This window comes from Microtus pennsylvanicus, chromosome 3, assembly GCF_037038515.1.
Source record: "Microtus pennsylvanicus isolate mMicPen1 chromosome 3, mMicPen1.hap1, whole genome shotgun sequence".
In the NCBI taxonomy this organism is placed as follows: Eukaryota; Metazoa; Chordata; class Mammalia; order Rodentia; family Cricetidae; genus Microtus; species Microtus pennsylvanicus.
The window spans coordinates 13,694,442-13,716,544 of NC_134581.1; the positions used below are offsets into that span (position 1 = coordinate 13,694,442).

The window sequence follows — 22,103 nt, forward strand, 5'->3', positions numbered from 1 at the left end:
ATTTTGCATACAAATGGATGGAAATAGAAAACACTATCCTGAGTGAGGTAAGCCAGACCCAAAAAGAGGAACATGGGATGTACTCACTCATATTTGGTTTCTAGCCATAAATAAAGGACATTGAGCCTATAATTTGTGATCCTAGAGAAGCTAAATAAGAAGGTGAACCCAAAGAAAAACATATAGGCATCCTCCTGAATATTAACCTTCATCAGGCAATGAAAGGAGACAGAGACAGAGACCCACATTGGAGCACCGGACTGAAATCTCAAGGTCCAAATCAGGAGCAGAAGGAGAGAGAGCACGAGCAAGGAACTCAGGACCGCGAGGGGTGCACCCACACACTGAGACAATGGGGATGTTCTATCAGGAACTCACCAAGGCCAGCTGGCCTGGGTCTGAAAAAGCATGGGATAAAACCGTACTCGCTGAACATAGCGGACAATGAGGACTACTGAGAACTCAAGAACAATGGCAATGGGTTTTTGATCCTACTGCACGTACTGGCTTTGGGGGAACCTAGGCAGTTTGGATGCTCACCTTACTAGACCTGGATGGAGGTGGGTGGTCCTTGGACTTCCCACAGGTCAGGGAACCCTGATTGCTCTTCAGGCTGAGGGAGGGGGACTTGATCGGGGGAGGGTGAGGGAAATGGGAGGCGGTGGCGGGGAGGAGGCAGAAATCTTTAATAAATAAATAAATTATAAATAAATCCAAACTAGAAAGTAATTTTATCACTGGAGAGATGGCTTAGCAGGTAAGAAAGTAATTTTATCTTGATTTTTACATGTGGTAGCAAATTAATATCAAAAGTATTCTGTGGAGACAAGCAAGGGTGTCCTTTGGAGGATGTTCATCCTAGCAGGCAGGCAACTGTGTGTTCTCTGGGTTTGGTCCCAGCTTGCAGCAGAGCAAGTGGCTGGAGCTCTGAGGACGTGGTTTAGCAGCTTCCTTAGAACCGACTAGAGTCGCTGGTCTTCAAGCTATTGATGAGACTATTTTCTGTGTGACTGTTGGAGGCCCACCATGGTTTTCATATAATTGTGCTGGAAGAAAGGGAACTTGATCAGGTCTTAGCAAGGACTCACAAGCTATGTCACTCACATTTACTTCATCATTTTTCCTGCAGACACTCTCTGGATAGCGCAAATTCTATAAAAAGTAACATTCCATTAGAACACTGTCATTCTTTGAATCTAAGGAAAATGTATAAAACTGTTTTTGAAATACCTGGCAGTTATGTTTAAAAGGAGATATACACTGGGCATAGTAATGCATGCCTTTAATCCCAGCACTCAGGAGGCAGAGGTAGGTGTATCTCTGAGCTCTAGTCTACATAGTGAGTTCCAGGACAGCAGAGCTACATAGTAAGACCCTGTCTAAAGAAAGAAAGGGAGACAAAGGAGGCATTCATGTTTTGGATATTAAAGAATCCCTCAGCCGGGCGGTGGTGGCACACACCTTTAATCCCAGCACTTGGGAGGCAGAGGCAGGCGGATCTTTGTGAGTTTGAGACCAGCCTGGTCTACAAGAGCTAGTTCCAGGACAGGCTCCAAAATCACAGAGAAACCCTGTCTCGAAAAACCAAAAAAAAAAAAAAAAAGAATCCCTCAACAGGCTCCTGTATCTGAAAGCTTAGTCTCCAGTGGTAGATCTGATCATTGAGTCACTGAGAGGAAATTGGAAAGTAAAGACTCTGAACTAATAAATGGATTTATCCACCAATGAATCATAACCTGATAATATTATTGGAAGGTGGTGGGACACAAGAGGTAGGACCTGGTAGGAGGATGTAGGCCAATGGGGGTGTGCCCTGAACGGTATATCATGTCCCCCAGCCCTATTTTCCTCTGCTTGAGCACATTGAGCCTGGCAGCTCTCCCTGTGCTCTTCGGTTACCACCCTATTCTGATCTGCAAGCTTGTAACAATGGAACTGAGCACAATCTGAAACTGAGGCAAAAATAAACCTTTTTTCTTCGCTCTTCCTTTGTTTCTGTTGTTTCTAGACTGGGACTCATAAAACCCAGGCTTGGCTTGACCCTCCTGTGCAAATAAGGATGACTTTGAACTCCAGATCCTCTTGCCTCCAGCACTCCCAGCACTCAAGAGGCACAGGTAGCAGCTTTGCTTAATCCTTTTCAGCTCTTTCCCTCAGGTATTTGTCATAGCAACAGGATTCTACCTCAGAGGTTGGGCTTGCAACAGTAGCCCTCCCTCTATAGCTGCACTATTCACAAATTCTTCCCTTTCTTTTTAAATTTAAATTCTGTCCTTTTAATACACTGCTAGGCTCCTTAAGAGCAGGAAGAAAAGGCTGTCATTAAAGCAGCAGGCAGGAAAGGAGCAAATGCTAAAGCTAGTTTGGACTATGGAAAGGAACTTAGCATCCCCCAGGTAAGAGGCTGAACCTGCGGTGCCAACACTAAGCTGGACTTCTCTTTTCTTTCTTGACATAGGGTCTGAATATAGCCCAATATGGCCTTGAACTCAAGATACTCCCACCTCAGCCCCCAAAATGCTAAAATTACAGGATTTGACATAATACCTGACTCAAGATGGAATTTTTCCTCTCTGTGATTCTTGGTATTGAAGCCAAGGTCTACACAGGCTAGGCAAATGCTCTGTTTCTGAGCTACATCTCTAGTATTCAAGCTGAAATTCTTGAAGGATAAAAATGGTCCTGGGTTGATAATATGCTCTGGTAACTACAAAAAGCAAATACAAACAGTGTAGTGGTGAAAGCCTAAAATCCCAGCACTTGGGAGACTGGAGCAGGAGTTCAAGGCCACCCTCTGCTACCTAGAAAGTTCAAGGCAGGCCTGAACTATATGAAACTTTGTTGCAAAGAAGGCAAAAAAAAAAAAAAAAAAAACCCTCCACGTTGGCTCACTCCTTTAATCCCAGCACTGAGGAGGCAGAGGCAGGTGGACCTCTAAATTCAAGGCCAGGGGGCTGGAGAGATGGCTCAGTGGTTAAGAGCATTGCCTGCTCTTCCAAAGGTCCTGAGTTCAATTCCCAGCAACCACATGGTGGCTCACAACCATCTGTAATGAGATCTGGCGCCCTCTTCTGGCCTGCAGGCATACACGCAGACAGAATATTGTATACATAATAAATAAATAAATATAATAAATAAATAAATAAATTCAAGGCCAGCCTGATTCTACAGATTTGAGTTCCAGGACAGCCAGGCTACAGGTCATCCTGAGCTTGTGAATTTGAAGCCAGCCTAAGCTAAATGTGATGGTGTCTCTTAAAGACTCACTATGTAGCTCTTGCCTGGAACTCATTGAGAGTTCTCTCTGGAACTCTCTGCTGGCCTCAAAGAGATTCTCCTGACTCTGTCTTAAGAAACCAAAACAAAGCCTGGTGGTGGTGGTGGCACACACTTTTAATCCCAGCACTTGGGAGGCAGAGGTAGGCAGATCTCTGTGACTTTCAGGCCAGCCTGGTCTACAAGAGCTACTTCCATGACAGGATCCAAAGCTACAGAGAAGCCGGGTGATGGTGGAGCATGCCTTTAATCCCAGCACTCGGGAGGCAGAGGCAGGCGGATCTCTGTGAGTTCGAGACCAGCCAGGTCTACAGAGCTAGTTCCAGGACAGGCTCCAAAGCCACAGAGAAACCCTGTCTCAAAAAACAAAACAAACAAACAAAAAATCAAAACAAAAATACAACCCCTACCAGGCCACCCTCATAAACCAAAACAAGTGTGCACTCTTCCAGAAAGAAAGTAAGTTCAATTTATATGTTTGCAGTCCTGAAGTCAAATCAAATATGAGCTTGTAACTAACTAGCTTGGACTAGAGAGATGGCTCAGTGGTTAAGAGCACTGGCTCTTCTTCTAAAGGACCCAGGTTCAATTCTTATCACCCATATGGTGACTCATAACCATCTCCAGTTCTGGGGACTCTTACACCCTCTTCTGGCCTCTACATGTACCAAACATCCAAATGGTGCACAGACATACATGCCAACAAAACACCCATATGCAAATTAATTTTTAAAAAAATATCCATGTATGCAAACACACACATATATACACACTAGATATACATATGCACACAAAGAAAGAAACTAAGAAAAATAGCAAACAGTGCTGAGTGCGGTGGCACACACTTGTAATCTCATCTCTTGAAAAGTAGATGCAAGAGGATCAGGAGTTCAAGATTATCCTTGGATACCTAGCAAGTTTGATACCAGCCTGGGAAGCGTGACTCCCAGTCTCAAACAAATCAAACAAATAACAAGAATACCCACCAGAGCACAGAGGGTTGCACAGTATTCAAGACCTTGGTAGACTGGAGACTCAGGAGAACCACAGGCTCCACTTGTGGCTCACCAGGTCTAGTTCCACCTTGGCTACATGTGGTCCTCTGTCCCCTGCCATTTGTGCAGGATGGCCCCCTTGGACAGGCCCTTGCCCACAGACAGTGATCTTAGAGGATTTCTTTCCTAGACTGTCATGGGCTGTGAACCACCATACATGGCTGAATTAGCATTTACCAGCCATGTCCAGACCTGGTCATGATCTATGTGATCCCCCTTTCCCAACTTCCACGGTCAAGCGTTGTTCCAGTCTAGAGCCAGCAGAAAGCACCTATAGACTAAGGGTGGCATTCAATCTCCCTGGGCTGGTACCATCACCTCCAAAGTCTTTGGGGCCCCACTCTCACAGACATGAATGTCCCAAGTTACCTTCTGTTCTGTCTTGACTTTGGCATTGTAGAAGGAGATGGAATCAGGACCCTCAGGCAGTACAGTCTGTTGCAGCTGGCTGAACCTATCCTGGTCATCTTCTCCCTGGGAAAGACCCAACCCAGCATCGTATCTCAGCCTGGCATCATCACAATGAACCCTGGCAGGGCCTGTACTGAGCATTGGCACAGTCCCTTGCTGGGTTTGCAAATCCACACAGAGCATCTCCTTCCCTAGCACCACGTCTGCCTACGTGCCACCATGTCCTGCCATGATGATAATGGACTAAACCTCTGAAACTATGAGCAAGCCCCAGTTAAACATTTTCCTTTATAACAGTTGCCATGGTGATGTGGAAAGCCATTATATATGCTGCAAATATGTGTTGCTTTTATTGGTTGATGAATAAAGTTGTGTTGGCCTATGGCAGGGCAGAATATAGCTAGGTGGGAAAGCCAAACTAAATACAGGAAAAAAGAAGGTGGAGTCTGGGAGATGCAGCAGCTGCCAGAAAAACAAGATATGAGGTAACAAGCCACAAGCCTTGTGGCAAAATATAGAATAGAAATGGGTTAATTTAAGATACAAGAGCTAGTCAATAATAGCCTGAGTTAATAGGCCAAAACAGTTTATAATTAATATTAAGTCTCAGAATAGTTATTCAGGAACTGACAGGTGGGAGAGAAACCTCCAGTTACACTGGCCATAGTGTTTTTTCACAGCAACAGAAATGCTAACTAAGACTCTCTCCCTCTCAAAATTTATGTATGTATATACATAATATACATATACAAAAGCAAGTGCTTTTGTCTGCATGTACATCTGCACACCAGAAGAAAGAATTGGAATTCATGGGACTATAATTATAGATGGTTGAGAGCCACCATGTGGATGTGGGAATTGAATTGAAAGCCTCTGGAAGAGCAGCCAGTGATCTGAACCTCTGAGCCATCTCTCCAGCCCCTATGTATCTCTGGTTAAGGTTTGTTCTGGCTGGTTTTTGTCTTCTTGACATAAACCTAGATATGTCTGGGAAGAAAGACTTCAACTTAAGGAATTTGCTCCACAGGGTGGCCTTTAGGCCAGTCTCTGGGCATTTTCTTGATTAATAAAGGGAAAGTGATCCTGGGTTGTAAAGAAAGCAGACTAGGGGCTGGAGAGATGGCTCAGAGGTTAAGAGCACTGGCTGGCAGCACCCACATGGTGGCTCACAACCATCTGTAATTTGATCTGGTTCTCTCTTCTGGCATTCAGACAGAACACTGTATACATAATAAATTAATTAATTTTTTAAAAAGCAGACTGAGGAGCTAGGGAGATTGCTCAGTGGTTAGGAGAACTGGCTGCTCTTCCAGAGACTTGGGTTCCACTCTCATCACTCACATAGCAGCTTAGAGCTGTAGGAACTCCAGTTCCATGGGAACCAGCACTTTCTTCTGAACTCTGAGCACCAGGCTCACAGGTAGTGCATACACATGCATGCATGCAGGCAAACACTCATACACATACAGTGTTTTTAAAAAAAGACAAAGGGCCGGGCGGTGGTGGCACACGCCTTTAATCCCAGCACTCGGGAGGCAGAGGCAGGCGGATCTTTGTGAGTTCGAGACCAGCCTGGTCTACAAGAGCTAGTTCCAAGACAGGCTCCAAAGCCACAGAGAAACCCTGTCTTGAAAAAACCAAAAAAAAAAAAAAAAAAAAAAAAAAAGACGAAGGGGTGGGGAGAAAAGCTGAGCAGCCATGGGGAGCAAGAAATTATGCAAGCTATTATCATTCCTCCATGGTCTCTGCCTTAGTTCCTATCTCTGGGTTCCTGCCCTAACTTCCTTTCATGATCTAGCTTACAGCTACAACCATAAGCTGAAATAAGCCCTCTCCCCACAGTTGCTTTGGAAACCTAACTAAGATAGGATTTTTTTTGGGGGGGGGGGGTTTCGAGACAGGGTTTCTCTGTGGTTTTGGAGCCTGTCCTGGAACTAGCTCTTGTAGACCAGGCTGGTATCGAACTCACAGAGATCCACCTGCCTCTGCCTCCCGAGTGCTGGGATTAAAGGCGTGCGCCACCACCGCCCGGCTAAAATAGGATTTTTTAAAAAATATTTATTTATTATGTATACAATATTCTGTCTGTGTGTATGCCTGCAGGCCAGAAGAGGGCACCAGACCCCATTACAGATGGCTGTGAGCCACCATGTGGTTGCTGGGAATTGAACTAAGGACCTTTGGAAGAGCAAGCAATGCTCTTAACCTCTGAGCCATCTCTCCAGTCCAAGATAGGATTTTTTTAAATTTATATGTGTATGTCTGTGCTGTTATATGCCACATGTGTGCTATTGCCTGCAAAGGCCAGAAGAGGATATTGGAACTGGAGCTGGAATTACAGATAGTTGTGAGCTGCCTGACATGGGTGCAGAGAACCAAAGTCAGGTCCTCTAGAAGAGCAGCAAGGACTCTTAACTGCTGGGCCATCCCTCTAGCTCTGTTTTTTGCCTTTCAATAACTGAGGAATGTACACTTGCCTCCCAACCTGGGCACTGGCAGCATTAGACATCAATTTATGGAAGAGGTAGAATTACCCACATTACTGCTTTATTTAACTCCCTGTATTTAACTCTTCACCACCTTCATACCCTTGTGCTGCTCACCAGAGACACAATCCTGTTGACAGGTACCATGCCTGGCCGGATACTGCTGCCCTGCTTCAGTGCTGCCTGAACATCCTCTGGGATGACAAAGGACTCATTGTACCAGATGTCAAATTCTGCAAGAGTCAGAGAGACAGCACTGTGGGTAGGAGGGAGCCTGTGAGGAAGGAGGCAAAAGCTATGGCAGGCTCACCTCTATTTACTTCCTGCTCCAGCAGCTCCCTCTTCTCATCCCCATCCCAGCCTTTATAGCCCTGAAAACCACACTCCTGAAGCCCCTGACTACGCCCTGGCTCTTCAGTGAACCAGTCGTCAGAGAGCACTTCCAGAACTTGGCCTTGCCCTGAGGCCTCTCTTGACCTCAAGGCGCAGGCAAACCTTCCCAATTGGAATACCCAGGAGCAGGCGGTGGCGACACTGATCCACCAGGCGCTGGCAGTACTGGATCTCAGCTCTGAGGTCTCGCAGTTCTTGGTACTCATTTCGATACTGCTTCTTCAGGTCTTTGAGCTTCAGGATCAGCAGAAATTCCTCCTCGTCGATGATCATCAGGCCTTTGTTCTCGTACTCACCTGCCGGGTGATGGGAGAGGTCAGGAATGAGGCAGTTGCCATTCAGCGTAGGAGAAGGAAGTTGTTCCACTGTGAGTTCGAGACCAGCCTGGTCTACAAGAGCTAGTTCCAGGACAGGCTCCAAAACCACAGAGAAACCCTGTCTCAAAAAACCAAAAAAAAAAAAAAAAAGGCAAAAAGAAGACAATGTTGGAGAGATGGCTCAGTCATTAAGAGCACTGGCTGCTCTTCCAGAGGTCCTGAGATCAATTCCCAGCAACCACATGGTGGCTCACAACCATCTGTCATGAGATCTGGTGCCTTCTTCTGGCATGCGGGCATACATGGAGGTAGAATATTGTATATATAATACATAAATAAATCTAAAAAAAAAAAGGACAATGTTGACAGATCCCATGTGGCAGAGGCATGGGTGGGTGTAACAAGGAGTGGGCAAAGCACAAGAAGGCTAGGCCATGCCAGCACACCCACAGGTAGGTGCTCATTAGTTCAGTGGGGACTGACTGGTATTTCAGAACAAACAGGAGGGATAGTGGGCAAAGGAGAGGACAGAGAGGAGTCATTTATCAAGCTTATTTTGATCTTATCCCATCAGCCAAAGATATTCATTCTTTTTTTAAAGATTTATTTATTTATTATGCGTACAATGTTCCTCCTACATGTACAGCTCCATGCCAGAAGATGGCACCAGATCTCATGACAGATGGTTGTGAGCCACTATGTGGTTGCTGGGAATTGAACTCAGGACCTCTGGAAGAGCTGCTGGTGCTCTTAGGCTCTGAGCCATCTCTCCAGCCCTCTTTTTTTTTTTTTAACAATTTTTTATGGTTTATTTAACTTTTATGTGCATTGGTGTGAAGGTGTCAGATCCCTTGCAACTCGATCTTCAGACAGCTGTGAGCTGCCATGTGGGTGCTGGGAATTGAACCGGGTCCTCTGGGAGAGCAGTCAGTGCTCTTAACCATTGAGCCATCACTCCAGCCCCCAAGATATTCATTCTTTAAAGACTTTTTTCTTTAGAGTCAAATAAATAAATAGGGGCTGGAGAGACGGCTCAGTGGTTAAGAACTGGATGCTTCTCCAGAGGACCTGGGTTCTAATTACTAGCACCCACATGGCAGCTCACAACTGTATGCAACTCCAGGTCCTGGGGAGTGACACCCTCACACAAATATACACACGCAGGGCAAAACACCAAAACACAAAATTAAGATAAATAAAGATAGATAAGATAGACAGCTAGGAAGGTAGGTAGGTAGATCAGTCAATCCTCAGGGATTAGTAGGAGGCAAATATAGAAAGTAGACATTAATTTTCTAGGGTTTAAGGACAGCCTGAAGCTGGCAGCAGCAGCCAAATCTTGGTGTGTGTGTGTGTGTGTGTGTGTGTGTGTGTGTGTGTAACATGCTCACCCCAAGTCTTAGACCATGAACACTTGCATTCCTGAAAGGCCCAGACCTCTAATATAACCCATGCACCTTGTCCTGACCTTTCTTTCCAGGCAGGGCTCATGGATGAAGGTCACCTAGTAGGTGAGCCTGATAGACAAAACTTTGGACCTGGGGTTGCTCCTTTTTCTTTTTCTTTTTTTTTAGGTTTATTTATTTATTATGTATACAGTGTTTTGCCTGCATGTATGCTGCAGGCCAGAAGAGGGCACCAAACCTCATTATAGATGAATGTGAGCCACCATGTGATTGCTGGGAATTGAACTCAGAACCTCTGGAAGAGCAGCTAGTGCTCTTATCCTCTGAGCCATCTCTCCAGCCCAAGAACTTTAGGTTGCTATTTTATTTTATTTTGTATTTATTATTATTATTTATTATTTATTTATTTTGGTTTTTCAAGATAGGGTTTCTCTGTAGCTTTGGAGCCTGTCCTGGAACTAGCTCTTGTAGACCAGGCTAGCCTCGAATTTACAAGAGTTCCGCCTGCCTCTGCCTCCCAAGTGCTGGGATTAAAGGTGTGTGTGTGTGTGTGTGCTGCCACTGTCCTGACTGGACATCTTTAGTACTACCCAGGGGTTCTCTCTCTTTTTTTTTTAAGATTTATTTATTTATTAAGTATACAGTGGTTTGCCTGCCTGTGGGCCAGAAGAGGGAACTAGATCTTATTACAGGTGGTTGTGAGCCACCATGTGGTTGCTGGGAATTGAACTCAGGACCTTTGGAAGAGCAAGCAGTGCTCTTAACCTCTGAGCCATCTCTCCAGCCCTACCCAGGGGTTCTTTGGTTGCCTCCTCAGGGGGAAGACAAACTGAAAGATGATTTCCTTTTTTTCTTTTAAAAATTATTTATTTTTATTCTATGTGCATTGGTGTTTTACCTGTATGTATGTCTGTGTGGGGGTGTCAGAACCTCTGGAACTGGAGTTACAGATGGTTGTGAGTTGCCATGTGGGTGGTGAGAATTGAGCCTGGGTCCTCTGGAAGAGCAGCCAGTGCTCTTAACTACTGAACCTTCTCTCTAGGCCCCTTTTCTCTAAAAAAAACCAAACAACTAATGTTCAGCTGAAAAATGTTTTGATAGTGATAAAATCAAATATATACTCACATATGCATGTATGTGTTGTGGAATATTTGTACACTATAAGAAGATGTATTGCTGTGATTGGTTTACTAAAGCGCTGACTGGCAAATCGCTAGGCAAGATAGGATTTCCAGGAAGAGAGAAAGGAAGAGGAGGGGAAATCTATATGTGTGGATTATGTGAGACACGCCAGGAGACAGGGAACAAATTGGCTATACAGAAGTGGAAAAGAAGTTAAAAAAAAAAACATTGGGGCTGGAGAGATAGCTCAGTGGTTAAGAGCACTGTCTGCTCTTCCAGAGGTCCTGAGTTCAATTCCCAGCAACCACATGGTGGCTCCAAACCATCTGTAAAGAGATCTGGCGCCCTCCTCTGGCATGTGGGTATAAATGGAGGCAGAAAGTTGTATACGTAATAAATAAATCTTTAAAAAAAAAAACATTGATTAACAGAAGCAGATTGATTTAAATTATAGGAACTAGTTGGGGACAAGCCTAAGCTAAGGCCAAGTTTTCATAATTAATATAAAGTCTACATGTCATTATTTGGGAGCTGGCTAGCAGAACAGAGAAAGACATGACATGTATGTGTGTTTCCTTTCTCTCTCTTTCTTTCAACTCTGCAGCCCATGCTGACCTGGAATTCACTAAATAACCCAGGTTGGACTCAATCATTCAGTGAGTCTTCTTCTGCCTCCCAAGTGCTGGGATTATAGGCATAAGCCACCATCCTGGCAAATTTTAAAGCATTTTAAAAATACCCTTTATTCCACAGATGAGCACATGCCTGTAATTTTAGCTGAGGCAGACAAGCATCAGTCGTCCTAGGCTACATATTGGGTCAGCCTAGCTCACTTGGGAGCCTATCTCAAAAAAAATCCTTATTTCACCATCATTTCACTTTGGAGAAATATCCATTTTCACTGAGTTAGGTGGAAGGCAGAAGTGGGAGAATCTCAAGTTCAAGACGGTGTCACAAAATGCTGTAGACATGGCTCGGTGGTTAGGTGTGCTTACTGCTCTTGCAAAGGACCCAATTATGTTTCCCAGCACCCACACCAGATGGCTCACAACTGCCTATAATCCAAATCCAGGGAAAGTGACACCTCTTGGCTCTGCAGGCACCTGCACTCATGTGTACATACTTATACACAAACATATACATACTTGAAAAAAAATTAAAGGATAAATTATGTCACAGTGCATGCATCCCTTTAAATAAGTAAATTTATCATCAGGGTCTGTGTTATCATTTTTTTTTCTTGGCAGGGCTTCTCTGTGTCATAGCCCTAGCTGTCCTGGAACTAGCTCTAGTAGACCAGGCTGGCCTTGAACTCACAGAGATCCGCCTGCCTCTGCCTCCTGGGTACTGGGATTAAAGGTGTGCAGCACTACCGCCCAGCTCTTTTTTTTTGTTGTTGTTGTTGTTGTTGATTTTGTTTTTTGAGACAGGAGTTTTCTGTAGCTTTGGAGCACGTCCTGGACTCGCTCTGTAGACCAAGCTGACCTTGAACTCACAGAGATCCGCCCCCCTCTGCCCTTCCAACTGCTGGGATTAAAGGTGTGCGTCACCACTGCCTGGCTAAAGGTTGTTTTTTAAAAAAAAAAAATTTAAATTTGTATTGGTGTGAAGAGTTAGTTCCAGGACAGGTACCAAAGCTACAGAGAAAGCCTGTCTCGAAAATGTAAAATGAAAAAACAAAAAAACTTTTAAGTTAAAAAATTCTCTCTCTCTCTCTCTCTCTCTGTGTGTGTGTGTGTGTGTGTGTGTGTGTGTGTCTATGTTTGTACCAGAGGGCACAGGTGAGGGTCAGAGGACAACTTATAGGGGTCAGTTCTGTCCTTTTACTGTATGAGTTTGTGACCTCTGGGAGGCCAGAAAGAAGTCCTAACCCTGAGCCATCTTCCCAGCCTCCAGTGAGCCATTTCAACAGCTTTTAACGTTTAATTTAATCTCTTATCCAGGGTCTCATACAGCTCTGGTTGGCCTCAGTGTGTGGCAATCCTCTGACTTCTTCCTCTTAAATGCTTGGATTATAACAATGCATCCCCATGCTTAACTGAATTCCCCTTCCAGAGTCAGGTTATCACTCAGTAAAATGCAGGCTCAAGCTGGGAGTTGTGGTGTACTCTGGAGGTGTAGGCAGGTGGACCTCTCTGAGTTCATGGCCAGCCTGGTCTACAAAGAGAATTCCAAGACAGGCTCCAAGCTACACAGAGAAACCCTGTCTCAAAAATCAAAGAAAGAGCCGGGCGGTGGTGGCGCACGCCTTTAATCCCAGCACTCGGGAGGCAGAGGCAGGTGGATTTCTGTGAGTTCAAGACCAGCCTGGTCTACAAGAGCTAGTTCCAGGACAGGCTCCAAAACCACAGAGAAACCCTGTCTCGAAAAACCAAAAAAAAAAAAAAAAAAAAAAAAAAAAAAAAAAAAAGAGAGAAAGAAAAACTCTACCCTTGATGAGCTGTCACAAATCAGTCCTCAGCATACTCAGCTTGACTGTTCCCGACCCACAATACAGGTGTAGAGATGTGCAACACTGGGAGGTCAGCATGTCATGCTGACATGGGTCAGGCCACCCATGTCAGCACTGTCTCCACGGAGGATTCTTGCTCACTCTCTCTACCTGGTAAAAAGACTTCCTGCTCTAGGGGACAAGCCTGCCAGGCTAGCACAAGTGTCAGGAGTTTCACTGATGTCAGATCAGTCGGCCTTCTCGCGCCCTCATTCTCATTTCTTGAGGTTCCCAGCAGTATGCCTACCACAACTGAACTACCGTCAGCAAAAGGAGAGCAAACTTGAAGGGGTCACTAACTGCCCATCTCCCGAGGAGTCTGCTTCCGGGTCATAAAAATATGAGAGCCTAATGGTCCATTTTCAAAGGTGCCTTCAATCAGCTTAGATCCAACTGTGGGTGAAAAGATGACTCTGGGTCCCTGCCCACTTTGGCTAAAGTATTAACTGCCAAAATTGCTTCATGACCTGCAGACATGATGGGTTTATGCTCCCAAAAAGCTTTACAATAAACAGAATGTAAAATGTAGACATAAACCCATGCATGTCTTTGTTAAGAAATTAAGAAATTTAGTGTCTGATGATTTATCATAGTGTACCCTCCAGGGTAGAGTTCAGGTGAGCACTGTGGGTTCAAGGCCAGAGAGTTCCAGGACGCCCAGAGCTACACAGAAAGACCCTGTCTCAAAACAAACAAACAAACAAAAACCTACCCTTCTGATTACTCAGCCAGTAAGGAAAGTGAGGCGAGACCTACATTCAGGGTTATTAAAAACTTTCTTTGTGTGGTAGGCAGAGGCAGGTGGAAGCCTGTTCTACAGTGTGAATTCCGAATTCCAGGACAGCCAGGGACACACAGAGAAACCCTGTCTCTAAAAACAAAAACAAAAGCTGGGCAGTGGTGGCGCAGGCCTTTCTTTAATCCCAGCACAGGGAGGCAGAAGCAGGCAGATCTCTGTTGAGGCCAGCCTGGTCTATAAGAGCTAGTTCCAGGACAGGCCTGCAAAGCTACAGAGAAACCCTGTCTTGAAAAACAAACAAACAAACAAAACAAACAAACAAACAAAAACCCAACTTTCTTTGCCATTTTCATCTCTGTCAATGTCCTCTTTGCAGGTTATAAAATGAATTGCCTCGCTTTCTCTACTGAGCCTCCAGCATTCATTAGGAGTGTGTGGAACTTTGTTCCTGCAGGGTCAAAGGCCAGTTTCTCCATGAATAACAGCACATTTCAGGAGGAAGACTCTGCAGTTAGTTCTGAAATGATTCAGTAAGCAGGAATGTTGGCAAAGGCTAGCTGTCAGGAGGGGCTGCCTAGAACCTAGTAGATGACATAGGTCTGTAACCTACAGCCCTCTATTGGTCCTTTCCCATCTTGGTCCTTTAGTGCTCAAGGCTGCCACACACTTACCCTATGATGATCTGAGTCCCCACATCGCCCTGACCATCTTCCCCTCACATCTACCTTGCTTCTCCCGCAGTGACTTCTGGAAATTCAGTGCATCCTTGGTCACATCAATCTCCCGCTTGATGACATTGATGCGCTGGGTGGTTTCACTGGCCCTTTTCCTCCGTTCATTCAAGATGGATTTGTTTTCTTTGAAGATGCGGTTGATCTCACTACCTCGTTCATTCTTAAAATCTTCAAAGGCCACAGGTTTAGAGGGTGGGGTGCTGGGTCTGGGGACAGAGGGAGAGGTCAAAGAGGAACAAGAAGTGGAACAGCTGCCTTAGAGGCAAAGGTACTTCCTCTTTCTTCCCTATGACTTCTTAGGTCCTAGGCATTATTTGTGTCAGATGGAAGTTAGTCTGTAGAAATCAGTCCCTCATCTCTGTTCTATGGACCATGCCCACTGCAGAAATTGAGGAAAGGAAAGAAATGGAAAACAAAATCACCATCACCTATCTGGATCCAGAATCTGTTGAATCTCTTAAGATTTAATACATTTTTAAATGGGTGAAGCCACACAGACTATATGATCTTTTCTTTTGCTCACAGAGGCATTATTTCATAGTATTAAAATTTCTTTGAGTAGGTGGTGGTGGCGTACACCTTTAATCTCAGCACTTAGGAGGCAGAGGCAGGTGGATCTCTGAGTTCAAGGCCAGCCTGGTCCACAGAGCAAGTTCCAGGACAGCCAGGGCTACACAGAAAAACCCTGTCTCAAAAAACAAAAAAATAAAAAAATAAAGAAACCTCAAAGTTTCCTAGTGACAAACTTCTTCCAACAAAGGTCTTCTAATCCTTCTAAGCCTATCAAGAGTTTCACTCCCTGGTAACTAAGCATTCAGATACATGGGGTCATTCTTAGTCAAACCAGCACAAAAATCCATGAGAATTAGAAAGTAAATAACTCATAACTCTCAGGAAGTTTCTAAGACTAAAAGATTTACCAGTCCCTCTTCTCCAAGGTTATAGAAACAGTAACTGCTGGACTTGTCCAGCTGTCTACAAGTCACACAGTTCTAGGGATGTAGCTGTTATGAGTCATCACCAAGGCTGGGGTAGGCATTTGGTGATGCAGGTGCCTTTAAGTCAGTCACCCACGCTCCTGTAAGAAACCCCGACAGAGTCATTGGTTTGCTACCTTGAACTTGGTGGCACTGTTAGTTTGTCCGCTCACTGGTTCCCTATCTAGATAGAGTAAGCAGATACCGGTTCATGTCTCCTCAAAAAAAGTCTCATACAACACCCCAGAACCCACATAAGAAGCCAAGCATCATATCTATACCTCCAGCACTAGGCCACAAAAACAGATGTGAAAGGGTGCCTATCAGCCAGGTTAGCTTCCACTTAGTGAGAGGTTATGTCTCAAGGTTTACAGCAGAGTGCAAGGGGAAGACACTAGGTGCGCTGTGCTGCTCAGGCCTTAGCATGCACACACATGGGTACACTCATGTGATTGCACCATACATAATCCCATGTACAAAACTCTCTGGGAACCACAGTTAATGTGATACAACTCTTGGCACAGAGGGATGTGGACTGATGTTGGCAATTTATTTGAAATGCATTTTTAAAAAGACAACACAAGATTGAACAAATGTAATAGCCTGCCAACAGAAACTAATGGGCTCTCAGTGTAAAATAATTGATACACGTGTTGAAGTTCTAACACAATTTATTTATTTGTGTATGCGCACACATGCACACCATAGCACATGTATGGAGGTCAGAGGACAACTTGTGGGAGTTGGTTTTCTCCTTCCACCATGTATGTCCTGGGTATTGAACTCAGGTCATCAGAATTGGTAGCAAGTGCCTTTGCTGACTCAGCCATTTCCCCAGCCCCTAAAATGATTCTTTGTGCACCTTGGAAGACTGAGGCTGGACCATTTTGCATGCATATATGTTACCACATTTCTTCCTTTTGGCCTCTCTCTGTCCCCCTGTTTATTTCTCTTCTGTTGTACGCACCTTTTACTTACCAGGATCACACTCTGGTTTGGTGTGATCTGATCTGGTGGAAGACCTACCCGTCTTTAGATGGTTACCTGGGTGGGCGCAACTCTTCCTTAGGAGAGTCTGAGGGAAGGGGTTCAATACTGGACGTCTCCCTGTCTCGTGGAAACATGTCTTTGATATCCCCATCTTTGGAAGATGGGGTGATCAGCTGGGTCTTGGAGATGGAAATCGCATCTAAGTCCTTGCCACTCACAGGGCTGCTGGCACCTTCCTTTCTTGCTGAGGAGCTGAAAAACAGTCAGGGAAACATCATGGCTCAGGCCCGTAAGCACCACATAAACTGACATGGGATCATACCTGTGTTTTCCCATCAACACCACATAAACTGGACATGGGATCATACCTGTGTTTTCCCATCAACACCACATAAACTGGACATGGGATCATACCCGTGTATTCCCATCAATGGAATGGGAAGTGAGAACTAAGACCTAGGATGAGAGCTTGTTCACGTCTACTAAACCAAGCAACCTACCACATTCAGTTTGCCTGTTTATTTTACTTATGTATTGTTTATTATCTATCTATCTATCTATCTATCTATCTATCTATCTATCTATCTATCTATCTATGTATGTATGTATCAAGATAAAGTCTTATATGTAGCCCTGGCTGGCCTAGAACTCACAGGGATCTGCCTGCTTCTACCTCCTAAGTGTTCAAATTAAAGGAGTACACTATTATACCTTGCATCTGGCCACTCCTATCTTTTAAAAAATATGTATATGTATGTGGGCATGTGATGTGGGAGTGTCATATACCAATCTGTTGATTTCATTGGCTAAGCAATAAAGAAACTGCTAGGCCCATTGGATAGGCCCACCCTTAGGTGGGTGGAGTAAACAGAACAGAATGCCGGGAGGAAGAGGAAGTGAAGTCAGACTCCGCAGCTCTGCTCTCCGGAGCAGACGCAGGAGAGACGCCATGCTACCTGCTCCAGGGAAGACGCACGCTATGAAGCTCCGGCCCAGGATGGACTTAGGCTAGAATCTTCCCGGTAAGACCGGTGCTCACAGATTGTTAGAGATGGGTTGATTGGGATATCAGAATTAGCCAGTAAGGGCTAGAGCTAAGGGCCAAGCAGTAATTTAAATGAATACAGTGTCTGTGTAATTATTTCAGGGCATAAGCTAGCCGGGCAGGCGGCTGGGGTTTTGGGGACTCAACCCCGCAGCCCCGCCGCCCTTATTACTACAAAATGGCGCCCAACGTGGGGCTCGAACCCACGACCCTGAGATTAAGAGTCTCATGCTCTACCGACTGAGCTAGCCGGGCCGGGCAGGTGGCTGGAGTGTTTGGGGACGCAACCCTGCCGCCGCCCATATTACTACAAATGACGCCCAGACGTGTGGCTAACTAAACCCACTTAAAAAACCTGAGAAGGCTTAAAAATAAGGGAGAGAGAGTTTAACACAGATTTTTGCTGTTTGTTGGTGGCGTGCTGTAGAGAGATTTCCTGATTCGGCAACAGCAGCAGAAAAAACGCTGTGTCATTTCAAAGCGTGGCTTCCTGGGGCTGTGCCGCCAGTGCAAACTCTGGCTTTATGTTTGTGTTCCCGCTTGGGATCGGAAGGAGAGTGCTCTGAGACCGTGCGATGACTCAGAGCTCCCCGCCTGCTCCTGGGAAGAAGGCAGAATCAGGCTTAGGCAGGCAGAAGAGCATGGCGGATTCCTGCCGCCATACAGAGACGTGTTTTCAGACTGCACAGTACTCTGCGTGTCAGATTTGGATGTAACTTGGATGAAAAGAATTTCTGTGCTGCACGCTCAGTCTCAGAATTAAAGTGCTGAGTGCCGCTCCTACCTGGTAGCCCCAAGAGGCTTCCTGACTCAGCTTTAGCTACAAAACCCTGCGGCTCATTAAGAGGTCCTGCCACAAAACACTTAAACAGTGTTGATGAAAAGCTGAACACATGCTTTTCGGTTTTCAGCCGTAGCAGGAAAAAAGCTGTGCCGTTTAAAAATGCCGGCTTTCTGGGCTTTCCTGCCATGGCAAACTCTGACTGTTTGAGGCAGGAAGGCCGGCTACCGAGAGAGGACTTGAGTGTTGTCTGTTGTAGCTCTCTGGCTGGCAGGGACTTGAAATGCCAGTTGTGGCTATAAACATGGCTGCAGCCTGTATATCCGCCATGAGGCTGGAAAGCTAAGGAATGGACTGGATCTAGCTGGCAAAGCCACACCTTTAGTCCTACTGATATTGCTTGGTAAATTAAAGCCTCATGTGGTCAGAAAAAGAGAGAGAGATACAGTAAAAAGAGAGATTCAAAGACAAAGAAAATTTCTGAATGGTTTAAAGTGTGTTAAAAATATATGCAGACTAAAAGTTAAAATTCTTAAAGTAAACCTCTGTGACTTCAAGGTGTGGTAGCACACGCCTTTAATCCCAGTGCCTAGAAGGCAGAGAGGAACAGATCTCTGTGAGTCCAAGGTGTGGTAGCACACGCCTTTAATCCCAATGCCTGGGAGGCAGAGACAGGCGGATCTCTGAGAGTTCAAAGACAGCCTGGTCTACAGGGTTATTCCAGGTCAAAGATGTGCGCTCAAAAAGCAAAAAGTTAAACTAGAAATGTCGCAGCTTAGATTCTTAAGCGCCTAGTGATTTAAAGGTGCAAATCAAAAGTGCTCCTGGATAGTAAAAAAATTGCGGATTCACAATAGGACAGATTCAGACCACTGAATGAGTCACACTGTTGGATGAATGTACGTAGGCTTGGGACAGAGAAGAAAAAGAATATAGAGAATAAAGTTAATGGTTTAAAAAAAAAGGTAAAGTCTTTAAAGAGACAGAATAAAGTAAAGTGATAGAGTAAAAATAAGCCGCGTAAAGATGAAAAATTCACAGAGAGTCTGGATTCTTTGTATTATTGTGTTTTCTTTAAAATTTTTGACTGTGAAGGAGCTAAGCACAGAGAGACATTTCATTATATGGGCTGCCAAGTGGAACCAGAACGGATATCATGAGGGTATGATTTCAGAATTTGGGTCTAAGGATATGATGCTTTGGAGAGAGTCTTCTTTTGTTTTCACAGAGGATGAGACCCTGTTCATTTCTTCTATTCCGATTTGGTATGATGGACCACGTCCTCCTGAAGGTTTGCTGTGAACATCTTCAGAAAATTGCTTTGCTCAACTGCCAACTGAGATGAAACTAGCACACAGGTTATACTATGAAAGACCTAATTAACGACGCCCCCATTCAGCAGGAAGCAGTTTGGAGAGAAAAAACTGCGCCCATGTTCCCAAATATTGTTTATAAATGTTCTTTTACATTTAAAGGGGGATATGATATAGACATGAATAATTTGCATTAGTATAGATTTCGCTTTATTGATAGAGATTTACGGTCAATTTTGTTATATGTATAAATGTTTCTGATGTAACTTTTACTTGATAACTGTTTTGTTATATGTAATTTTGCTATGTTAAGGTTAAAGCCTTCCTTTTTTTGTTTAAACAGAAAAAGGGGAAGTGATGTGGGAGTGTCATATACCAATCTGTTGATTTCATTGGCTAAGCAATAAAGAAACTGCTAGGCCCATTGGATAGGCCCACCCTTAGGTGGGTGGAGTAAACAGAACAGAATGCCGGGAGGAAGAGGAAGTGAAGTCAGACTCCGCAGCTCTGCTCTCCGGAGCAGACGCAGGAGAGACGCCATGCTACCTGCTCCAGGGAAGACGCACGCTATGAAGCTCCGGCCCAGGATGGACTTAGGCTAGAATCTTCCCGGTAAGACCGGTGCTCACAGATTGTTAGAGATGGGTTGATTGGGATATCAGAATTAGCCAGTAAGGGCTAGAGCTAAGGGCCAAGCAGTAATTTAAATGAATACAGTGTCTGTGTAATTATTTCAGGGCATAAGCTAGCCGGGCAGGCGGCTGGGGTTTTGGGGACTCAACCCCGCAGCCCCGCCGCCCTTATTACTACAGGCATGTACCTGAGGGCGGTACCCTAGGAGGTCAGATGTCAGATGTCCCTGGAGATAGACAGTTGTGAACCACCTGATGGGTACTGGTCCTGAGCTCAGATCCTCTCCATGAGCCATATGCATTTTTTCCTTCCTTCTTTTAGAGTAAGAGGATTGCATGTATCTCAGGTTGGCTTAGAACTCCCTAGGTAGCTAAGGAGATTTTGTCCTTTTCCTCTTCCTGATGGGAATACAGGAGTATGATCCCATGTCCACTTTATGTGGTGTTGATGGGAATACAGGGGTGTGAGCCCCTGTCCACTTTATGTGGTGTTGATGGGAATACAGGGGTGTGAGCCCATGTCCACTTTATGTGGTGCTTACAGGAATACACAGGTATGATCCCATGTCAGTTTATGTGGTGCTTACAGGAATACACAGGTATGATCCCATGTCAGTTTATGTGGTGCTTACAGGAATACACAGGTATGATCCCATGTCAGTTTATGTGGTGCTTACAGGAATACACAGGTATGATCCCATGTCAGTTTATGTGGTGCTTACAGGAATACACAGGTATGATCCCATGTCAGTTTATGTGGTGCTGACTACCAAAGCCAGGCCTTTGTGCCTGCTAGGCAAGCGCTCCACCAGCAGAGCTGCATCCCCAAACCTCTGTCTCATTCTTCCTTTGTCTGTGCCCCCTTCTTCCTGTTTCCCTCTTCCTTCCTTCTTTTTTTTGGGGTGGTGGTTGTACCATGTACCCCAAGTGGCCTCAAACTTATAATCTTCTTTTTTAAACTTTATTATTACTGTGTGTGAGAGAGTCCATGATTTGGGGAAGATGTCAGAGAATGACTTTGTATAATTTGCTCTCTTCTAGTTCTATGTGAATTCCACAGATGCAACTCGGGTCCTTAGACTTGTATAGCAAGCACCTTTAAAGGGGAGCCATCTCACCAGCCCTGAACGCACAATCTTATGCCCTCGGCCTCCTACGTGCTGAGATTGCAGGCATGGGTAACACTCAGCAACAGGTTTTGCTGAAAGGACTAGCCTCTGTGTTATTACACCTGTTCTCTGCAGCAGAACAGAGGGCTCGGGACACAGCAGACAAGAGGTAACCAGTGTTAGTGCATCCTCTCTCCATGACTTCTGGCTTGCATGTGGCACTTCCCTATAGTCCAGTGAGCTCATGTGCAAGGATTGCATTCCTAGATTATCCTCCCCACAAGGGCAGTAGCTCTGATGATATCATTATTAATATCAATATTCCTATTTTAGAGCTACAGACACAGGTATAGATCAGTTCTCATACCAAACACAAGGAAGTCTCTTAGGGGTAAGAAGCATAGAGAAGGGAAATGAGCCCAGGACTCAACTCTGAAACCTATACTCAGTCAGCTACTGCTACCCAGTGTGGCCTGGGCAGCAGACTGGGGAAAATGCTTTTTCCTACTTTACTTAAAAATGAGTCTTAGGGGCTGGAGAGACGGCTCAGAGGTTTAAGAGCATTGCCTGCTCTTCCAAAAGTCCTGAGTTCAATTCCCAGCAACCACATGGTGGTTCACAACCATCTGTAATGGGGTCTGGTGCCCTCTTCTGGCCTGCAGGCATACACACAGACAGAATATTGTATACATAAATAATAAGTAAATATTAAAAAAATGAGTCTTAGCTGGGAGTGGGACGGCACCTATCTATAATGTAAGATCTTAGGAACATGAGGCAGGAGGGTCATCATGAGTCTGAGCCTAGCCATCCTTAGCTACACTGT

General features: G+C 44.9%; 1 protein-coding gene across 3 annotated transcripts in view; it reads right to left on the reverse strand.

Annotated features, from left to right (window-relative positions):
* Positions 1 to 665: 665 nt before the first annotated feature.
* The window catches only part of Kif9 (kinesin family member 9), a 56,041-nt gene continuing 34,603 nt past the window's right edge, over positions 666 to 22,103 (reverse strand). The window contains exons 17-22 of one of the 3 annotated variants that reach the window (XM_075964442.1): positions 16,452 to 16,649; positions 14,422 to 14,636; positions 7,741 to 7,917; positions 7,346 to 7,461; positions 4,701 to 4,805; positions 666 to 1,046 (exon numbers count right to left, since the gene is read on the reverse strand). In XM_075964442.1, coding sequence (XP_075820557.1) covers positions 996 to 1,046; positions 4,701 to 4,805; positions 7,346 to 7,461; positions 7,741 to 7,917; positions 14,422 to 14,636; positions 16,452 to 16,649 — 862 coding nt within the window. In that variant the 3' untranslated portion in view covers positions 666 to 995. The remainder of the gene's footprint in view (positions 1,047 to 4,700; positions 4,806 to 7,345; positions 7,462 to 7,740; positions 7,918 to 14,421; positions 14,637 to 16,451; positions 16,650 to 22,103) is intronic. The other 2 variants (XM_075964443.1, XM_075964444.1) reach the window with 2 other exon arrangements.